Raw genomic sequence first — 8,989 nt, 5'->3', positions numbered from 1 at the left:
GAACCGGTCGTTCGCTGAGGTGGCGAGGGGCAATACCCTGATCGGTGTCCTGAACAGGGGCGCCGAGGACGGCCATGTCCCTCGCGATAAGTGGCACCTGGTGGAGAACGAGCTCCAGGACCGGTTCCTACTGGAACTGGAGGAGAACGGCGGACCACCGCCAAAGTGTGAGGACGCAGGGTGGCATCAAGGCAAGGTGAAAGCCATCGCCTGCCAAGACGCTCGCTCTGCGGCCCTCTACATGAAGGCGGTGGCGGCCCTAAAAGAGGTCTATCCAGGGGCGAAACTGGAGGCCGTGAAGTGGGAAGATGTCCCTAGTCGCCCGAGAGCCAGAGCGTGGGTCTCGGCTAAGCCTGCAGAGCCTGAGAAGATCCTCAGGTTACTGCAGGTCTGCAACACCCACCTTCCTACAGCCGATTGGAAGGTGGCAAAGGTGGAGGATATCCAAGGGCAGAGGCGCCAGATTATCCTCGTCCTAAATGAGGAATCCATTGATCTCCTCGCAAAGTCGGACGGTGTAGTGGATTATGGCTACAAGAAGGTCACCATATCCACTTACAAGTCCGATCGCAAGGGCAGGCAAGCGGAGGTCGAGCCAGACCCGGAGCTGCCGGAGATCCCGAAAGAGGGGGCCTCGTGCGAGGAAGACAACCCGGCGTCGGATGCGGCGTCCATGATGTCGGACGACATCTTGGACGACTACGCGTTCGACGAGAGCGACCTAGCCAGAGGTCTCAGCCACATCGTTGTCGGGGAGGAGCCGGAGTCCCCTGACAGCGATCTAGAAGCAACAATGGTGGAGGCGAGCCTCAGGAATGTCGTTGACGCTCCTGCAGATAAACCTCCACCATTGTAAGGCAGCATGCGCTGCTCTACTGCTCCACCTGGCCAAGGGTGGAGCCGACATAGTCCTCATTCAGGAGCCCTGGATCCTCGGAAACAGGGTCTCCGGTCTGAGGACTTCTGACAACAAGCTATATGTAGCTGAAACCGCAGGTAAAATTCGTACCTGCATTCTTGCAAAAAGAGAGTTGCACTTATTTTTGCTCCCAAATTTCAGCAATGAAGACCACACCGCAGTGAGCCACAAAGGCCAGGAGCGCTCACTGAGGATCTGCTCCGCATACATGGGGCATGAACAACCAGACCCCCCTCCACACGCGCCTCTCCGGGCTCTAATCGCAGACTGCTCGGCCAAGGACATCGGCCTAATTGTGGGGTGCGATGCCAATGCACATCACTGTCAGTGGGGAAGCACTGACACAAACGAAAGGGGTGAGTACCTTTTCAGTTACTTACTGACCACTCAGATGGTCTTATTAATCCGGGGTAGTGATCCCACCTTTATCATTAAAAACCGCAAGGAGGTCCTGGACCTCACGCTTGCCTCTCATGAGATACAGCGTAACATTGTATCCTGGAGGGTCCTGGAAGAGCACTCCTTCTCGGACCACAGGTACGTGGAAATTGTCTTCTCCTTCTCAGTACCGAAGCCAGTCCGATTCCGGAACATCAGGCGGACAAACTGGGCTCGGTACTCTGATTACCTCTGTCGTGTTCTCCCTGAGCCCCCATCTGAGGAGGAGTTCTCCACGGAGGCCACGACTCGTCTTCTTAAGATCTTTACCGACGCCTGCAATAAGGCGCTCGACAAAGCATGCCCCTCTGGCAAGAACAGAGGCCGGAAGAAACCTGAATGGTGGAATCCGAAACTGGGTGAACTCCGGAAAGCCTCCCGGAGACTCTTCAATAAAGCTAAGGCTGAAAACGTTGAGCAAAACTGGGCCGAATACAAGGCCAGTCTGTCAACCTACAACAAAGAACTTAGAAAAGCCAAACGCGCCTCCTGGCGTAAGTTCTGCAGCGAAATCGAGAGTAACTCAGAAGCCTCACGCTTGCGCAGAGTTCTCTCGAAGACAACACCCACCCTGGGCTACTTGAAGAACACCGACCAGTCGTGGACTACGTCCAGCGAGGAGTCGCTAAATCTTCTCCTAAATACCCACTTCCCTGGCTGCGATGAAAACAGACCCAACTACCTCGCGCCTCCTTCTGTCGCCTCAAATGACATCCTGAGACTGCTAAGCCAGGAGAACATTTCCTGGGCGATCAGAAGCTTTAAACCCTACAAGTCCGCGGGGCCAGACGGCATTTTCCCTGCCCAACTGATTCACGCGGGACATAAAGCCATTAACTGGCTCAAAATAATTTACGAGGAAATCTTCTCCCACGGGTGCATTCCTGACACCTGGCTTCAGACCAAAGTCGTATTCATACCCAAGGCAGGCAAGCCCTCGCACACTGCCCCAAAAGATTTCAGACCCATAAGTCTATCGTCTTTTCTTCTAAAGGCGATGGAGCGGCTCCTGGGGCTGCATCTAACGGCGTGCATTCCGTCCAGTCTGATCTCAGACTCCCAGCATGCCTATCGGAAGGGAAGATCCACCGAAACGGCCCTACACTCGATCACATCGATCATCGAAGCGTCCCTTAATTTTAAGGAGTACACCCTAGTAGCCTTCCTCGACATAGAAGGCGCCTTTAACAACATCCTTCCGACCGCCATCACGGGTGCACTGACGGATCTGGGCGTTGACTCCAGGACGGTGAGCCTGATCGATCAGATGCTACAATGCAGGACGGTTGAGGCATCACTGGGGACGTCAACGTGTACCAGATTTGTCAGCAGAGGCACACCGCAGGGCGGAGTCCTCTCGCCCCTCCTATGGAACGTGGCAGTGAACACACTGCTGCGGGTGATAGAGGGGGGTGGCTGCCGTGTGGTGGCGTACGCGGACGATGTTGCCATAGCATTCTCCGGAAAATTTCCGCAGACGTTGTGTGAGTGCATGACAAGTACTCTCACGAAAATGTCGAAATGGGCAGACAAATGCGGGTTAGGCGTAAACCCGTCTAAAACGGAACTGGTGCTTTTCACTAGGAAGTACAAAGTTCCGGTACTGATTCCCCCAAGACTATGTGGGGAAACGCTAGTCTTCAGCAACAACGCCAAGTATCTTGGCCTAATCCTCGATAGAAAGCTCGATTGGAAATTGAGCATAGAGGATAGAGTAAAGAAGGCCACAGTGGCCCTCTATACTTGCAGGAAAGCCATCGGCCTAAAATGGGGAATGACCCCCTATATAGTTCGGTGGCTCTACACCGCCATCATATGACCAATCATGCTCTATGGAGTGGTGGTATGGTGGCCAGCCTTGGACATGCCTCAATAAACTCAGCAGAGTTCAACGCATGGCAGAGCTATGCATAACTGGCGGGCTACGCACTACTCCAGGGGAAGCCCTGGATACTGTGCTGGACCTCCTCCCTGTGGATCTCATGGGAAAGAAGGTGGCAACACTTTCCGCCCTCAGAATGAGAGAAGCCAGACTGTGGAAAGCATCCGCGGTTGGGCACTCGGGAATCCTGATGAGACTCCCGCAATTACCAGAGAGGACAGATTACTGTATCCCCAGTGATCACCTCTCGACGCCCTTCCAGGTATCAATCCCATCTAGGGAGGACTGGGAGATGGGCGAACCAGGACCTGCAAATGCGGTCCACTTCTACACTGATGGCTCAAAGCTAGACGGCCGCGTGGGAGGCGGAGGCTACTGCAGCGAGCTGAACATCAGTCATTGCTTCAGGCTCCCGGATCACTGTAGTGTGTTCCAAGCGGAGGTTGAAGCCATCAAGGAGGCCATTTCGATCGTCTCCAAACTACTTCTAGATACGCACTTAGTGTGCGTCTTCTCGGACAGCCAAGCAGCTATCAAAGCTCTAGGCTCAATATCGTCGAACTCAGCGACTGTAAATGACTGCCGCAGGTCTCTGCACGAGATCGCAGAGCAGTTAGATCTCTTCCTTATATGGGTCCCCGGCCACAGGGACATCGAGGGGAATGACGCCGCCGACGAGCTAGCCAGGCAGGGTACTACGATTCCTCTCCTATCGGAGAGGGAGCAAGTAGCGATGCCCTTGGCTACGTGCAGGCTCCTAACGCACGAATTGTTCGAGCAAAATGTCAATAGGAGATGGCAGCAAACCGTTTCCTGTAAAGTCTCAAGATTGATATGGCCATATCGATCGAAGAAGCGCTCAGCAAATACAAATACATGCCCTTAACCTGCAGTAGTATGCTTTCACGGTTCGGGCAACGCGAAGGGGCACATGCCCATGCGGCAACACAACGGACCTTTTATAGGTCCAAGTGAGCTTGGGGGCGGGAGGCTCTTATCCCCCCGAACACAAGACCAATAGAATTCGAATTGAATAGACTTAACGAATTCAGTTATCTGAATGCGACATGGCTTCATAGTTATTAGCATTCAGTTGTATGAGTGAGCAAAACGAAATGAATGCGACGAAATAGACTCAAACATTCGAATTATCCGAATTTTTTCATGCACTCTATGTATTTGTTCAGCAAAGCAAGAACATCTTGTCAAATCAGCTATCTTATAGCTAGATCTGGTTATTTTAAATTTCAATTTATATAAAAATTTTAAAATTTATATAAGCCGGAATAGAATATATATTTGGAATTTGGAAACAGCCCCTCACCACTTAATTCGTGACAAGTCGTTTGAATGTTGTGTGATGAGTTATAAGTCATCGCACTCATTTACTCGAACTCTATCGAATGCCGGTTTCTTGCTATTCAGACCTCTAATTTGTACCCTATATATAGCCTACATACTCTATTTCCTCTAAATAAGATTAAAAATCAGTTTTCCAAGCTGCTTTGAAACGTTAATAATGATTTTTATTAGATTGCAATTTTTTTTACCCAATTCAGGTCTGTCAAGATATATCTCGGTTACGGGAAAGCACAATTTCGTTGAGATAGCGTTAAAGCAGAGACTGACAAGATTCTGCATTCATAGCGTTTTGCGTGCATATTCTCACTAATTTTAGCCTGGCTGTAAGCGTTTTCTAAGTACTAGAACGGAAAACTGATTTTTTTTCGCTGGCGGCACATCTACATATGTACCTATGAACATGTGTACTGTGGTTAGTGTCTAGTGTCACTATCGATGCGATCGATGTTTGTGCTGTCTTAATTTGAAACTTAAAAACCTGCACATTTCGATATTGAAAATAAAATAAATGTTAACATATCATATCAACATATCATATTAAATGAACAAAGCTGTTATAAATTCATAACTGTCAGGTTTATTTTCATTTGTTTTATATAATAATAATCAGCAGAAATAATGCCCATTCACGCGATCACTTTATTGTTTTAAGAACATTGCACTAATTTAATTTGACAAACGTTTCATCATCGAGAATCGCAAAGTTGTCCTCACGGAAATGTAGCAAGTTATCGTTGAAGCATTTGCTGCTCTCATTATGTAACTTTGTCATGACAGGCTTGATATTCTTCACTCCAGCGGTTTCTGCCAAGTCTGTGAAATAGTGAATCTAAAAGCAGAAAATTAAAGTAAATATTAATTTATGATAATCAAGTTCAAAGATATTATTATATATGTACCTGTTTAGGTCCCAGCATATGTGCATGGCGTTTCCTGTACCCGTCTTCCCAAAGCTTCGACATCCTCGTTTGTGTATCCTTTAGCATTTCCTCTCTGGACGGCAATTGATTTGAGCCATTATAGTAGCTCAGAATAAATCGGGCTTGGATATCCATCATTTGTGCGGCACAAACGTAGAATGGCAGCCCAATTAATGCCATTGTAGGGTTTCTTATATTAATACAGTGCTTATAGAGGCCTTGAACATAGTTTTCCTCAACATATATGCCAGAATTTGCTGTCAGAAAAGGGAAAGCATATTTGTACCCAGTGCAAAAGAAGATGGTATCAAATTCTTCGTATGATCCATCCACAAAAAATGCTCCCCTCTCGTCAAGCTCTCTCACATCCGGTTTCTGATGAACGTTATCATAAAATTTCGTATTTTCAATGTCGCTTAAATGGTGACTTAGAGAGACTCTCGCAGCAGATCTCGATATTATATTGGATAGATCCATACCACTTGGGCCAGCGCCAATAACTAGTACAGTTTTACCTACATATAAGTAAATAGTTTACTTAGATTTTTTTCAGTATATATATATAGTTGTAACTTGCCTTTGAAGATACCACTTGTTCTGTAGTCGTGACTATGCAAATAGTCGCCCTGAAAACGATTCATGTTCGGAATACGAATATAGTTTGGAGTATGGTAATGACCGTTTGCTACCATGATCTTATCGAAATATTGGAATTCTATTTGGTTAGTAAGCAGATCTTTGACAAGAACCTAAAAGAAAACGGTTTATAGTAAACAGTAACGACTAATTTGTTCGAATAAAACTTACTTGCCACTTTTTATTTTTCTGGAGAACTCGAATAACATAGCTATTAAATTTGATATACTGTTTCAACTTAAAGTGATCCGCATACTGATTTAAAAAATCACAAATTTCATCTGATCTTACATAAGAAACGTTGTTTTCGGGTATTTCAAAGTCCGGAAACCCCATAACTTCTTTTGGCAAATTGGTTCTGCACAATCAGAGGTAAATGTTTACATTTTATCTTTTTTATCTTACACAACACAGATTAAATTAATGATTGGATTACATGTTGTAATCTTACTTACCGCAAATTCTCATACATAGAAGAATGAACATCAATACCATTTTTGACCTTTGTTGCCTCATTGTACACCCATGTTCCACCGATTCGGTCAGAAAGTTCAAAAACGGTTATTTGAAATCCATGCAATTGAGAGTGGCGGGCACAGCAAAGTCCCGCAGTACCAGCACCAATTACACATAAGCTCATTATATTACAGATAGCTCCGATTAATTGTTTCTACGGGCGATATGCCGAGCTCGCTCTTTACACTCTGATTGATTTAACGAAACTGAAATCGAATCAAGAGCTGTATGTCTTCCTTATTTTCATACCCTTAAGAAGGTGGGGTACGTTATATTTATGATCCATCTTGATCAATACAAAATGATAATTTAATTTTTATATACCTATTTTTAGATTATTATAATATTCAAAACCAAAACATTTTCTATAAAAGAAAGATGGAAGGAACGAGCAATACATTTTCGAAGTGTATTTACCATTCGGCATAAATAATCAAACGTCCGTTTTTATATATTTTACTGATTGCTAATATTTCACTGATAACAGTAGAGCATAAAACAATCTTAGCTACAGAGGCCAATACTTGTTCATGTTCGTACCCAGAGAATACAAGGGTAAGTATATTGTATTCGTGCAAATGTCCGTTTGTCTATAAAAACTAGAGTAGAGATCCATTGGTTTTGACATGGTTAGATCCCCAAAAATCTTTACGATTGGACAGCCGAATGAAGAAAACAAGTTCTCTATTTATTTTTTACCATTCTTACCGTATCTATGAGTATTCTTTCAGATATCTCCTCTCAAATATATGTAGGTATACATACATATAGTCAACAATGCTAACCAACTTCTTACTCGCATGTTATTTGTCCCACACTCAATGGACATAAATGTGGGAAAAGTAACACGGGTTCCACTTGCACTGCTGCAACTTCAGTTAAGAGTTGACTGTTGAGAACGGCGAACATGGGACTAGCGGCTTGTATATGTACAAAAATTCTGCAGCTTGCAAGTGTTTTTACAAATTCTTTTAAACCATAAAATATATCTTTTAAAAACAGAATTTTTCTAACGAATTAAAGCGGTCATAATTGTATTATTTGCTCACAGATTTCTACAGTGGCAGCTTTAATTGTGAAACGATTGTCCGACAAACATTCCGAGAGAGTTTATGTCAGCAACCAAAAGCAATCAAGGGAATGGAGGCTTCTAAACAGCATTTCAGGGACAAAGGAAGGCGACGATTTCAGTACGCTAACCTTCCTTGGTTTCACATTCATTTCGTCGGTGTTGCTTCTTACAAGGTAATTTAATTCCATGCCAACTCTGTATTGCCTCATTTCAGCCCTCAACTGATGGCATACACCATTGTTTTTCTCTCAGCTTTAAGTATACATACATATATGTACATACTGTAAAAAAGAGTCAGGCCTAATCGCCTTTTCCTTCCAGGATAATTCAACGAAATTCGAATTATGATACTTGTGAAATTATTCTTTTATGTTTTGGATGTCTGTTCTTCACCATAGAGGGTACTTATATTAGATCTTGGTGCTTCTACCAATGCATAAATAAACCGAAATTCTATTGCAGGATTGCTCATACTTTTTACTGTGGAACAGTTGCCTGAGCAGATTTTAACGTATGCCTATTCGCTTGGAGCGCTTTCCTTTTTGTGTGCCGCCTTGTTCGCTGTGGATCTGTTGTTGTTCAAAAACTTGCTTAAGTCTAAGAACGCTGCTGCCCAAACGGATTATCAATTAAAAGAATCTTCCACTGTAACAATGAAAGTGTTTAACGTTTCCAATGCAGACAAATCCAATTGTTGCAACAGTTCTAATCTTCCTAAGTTCAATGTGAGAAATGAACAAAGTGTTTTACGAACCGATCTATAAGGAAAACTATGTATTTTATAAACCTTTTCTTTCACTATCTGTTTCTTCCAAGTGCAGTAAATAAAATATGTTGACCAAAACTACAATTAAGGTACTCAAATACAGACAGTAGTTAAAAAGACCGCATCATCAGCTCAGAAGACGGAGCCGATCCATTTTATGCATTGCTCGATCTGGATACGTATCAATTTAGTTTTTCTTTCCTCCTAATCTCTATGAAAATCAAATTTATATTTTTACATACATACACGCATTTGTCTTTACTTTTATTGCCTTAATTTTTCAAATGCAGTGAAACAAAATATGCATTATAAGATGGTGCTGTTAAAGTAACTAATTTGAATTTGAATGTTTAATAAAAGTTTGACATTAATCAACGCTAGCAGCATTTCCAACGAATACACAAAACTGTATGATTTAAGAATACTTAACAGTGTACACTATAATACGTATAATAAGCTGTTCTGGCTCAGAACAGTA

General features: G+C 43.9%; 2 protein-coding genes across 2 annotated transcripts; one reads left to right on the top strand and one right to left on the bottom strand.

Moving 5' to 3' along the window:
* Positions 1 to 5,217: 5,217 nt before the first annotated feature.
* On the bottom strand, positions 5,218 to 6,869 carry LOC117188431 (senecionine N-oxygenase). The gene is made up of 5 exons (XM_033392309.1): positions 6,613 to 6,869; positions 6,329 to 6,515; positions 6,099 to 6,270; positions 5,501 to 6,036; positions 5,218 to 5,430 (listed from the first exon to the last, which is right to left on the bottom strand). The coding sequence occupies exons 1-5, from the start codon at positions 6,795 to 6,797 to the stop codon at positions 5,263 to 5,265; spliced, it is 1,248 nt and encodes a 415-aa protein (XP_033248200.1). The 5' UTR covers positions 6,798 to 6,869; the 3' UTR covers positions 5,218 to 5,262.
* Positions 6,870 to 7,388: 519 nt separating this feature from the next.
* LOC117188316 lies at positions 7,389 to 8,732 on the top strand. The gene is made up of 4 exons (XM_033391965.1): positions 7,389 to 7,622; positions 7,725 to 7,918; positions 8,067 to 8,146; positions 8,208 to 8,732. The coding sequence occupies exons 1-4, from the start codon at positions 7,581 to 7,583 to the stop codon at positions 8,507 to 8,509; spliced, it is 618 nt and encodes a 205-aa protein (XP_033247856.1). The 5' UTR covers positions 7,389 to 7,580; the 3' UTR covers positions 8,510 to 8,732.
* Positions 8,733 to 8,989: the final 257 nt, after the last annotated feature.

This window comes from Drosophila miranda, chromosome 3, assembly GCF_003369915.1.
Source record: "Drosophila miranda strain MSH22 chromosome 3, D.miranda_PacBio2.1, whole genome shotgun sequence".
Classification (NCBI taxonomy): domain Eukaryota; kingdom Metazoa; phylum Arthropoda; class Insecta; order Diptera; family Drosophilidae; genus Drosophila; species Drosophila miranda.
This window is presented reverse-complemented; position numbering and strand designations above follow the sequence as displayed.

Bases quoted from the DNA above. Each gene is read 5' to 3' on its own strand.
- LOC117188431 (XM_033392309.1), bottom strand. From the start codon at position 6,797: ATGAGCTTATGTGTAATTGGTGCTGGTACTGCGGGACTTTGCTGTGCC. The intron at 6,271-6,328 runs GTAAGTTTTATT...GTTTTCTTTTAG, and splicing joins AGAAAAATAAAAAGTGGCAA to GTTCTTGTCAAAGATCTGCT. The intron at 6,037-6,098 runs GCAAGTTACAAC...ACTTATATGTAG, and splicing joins AACAAGTGGTATCTTCAAAG to GTAAAACTGTACTAGTTATT.
- LOC117188316 (XM_033391965.1), top strand. From the start codon at position 7,581: ATGGGACTAGCGGCTTGTATATGTACAAAAATTCTGCAGCTT. The intron at 7,919-8,066 runs GTAATTTAATTC...TTTTCCTTCCAG, and splicing joins TCGGTGTTGCTTCTTACAAG to GATAATTCAACGAAATTCGA. The intron at 8,147-8,207 runs GTACTTATATTA...ATTCTATTGCAG, and splicing joins TCTGTTCTTCACCATAGAGG to GATTGCTCATACTTTTTACT.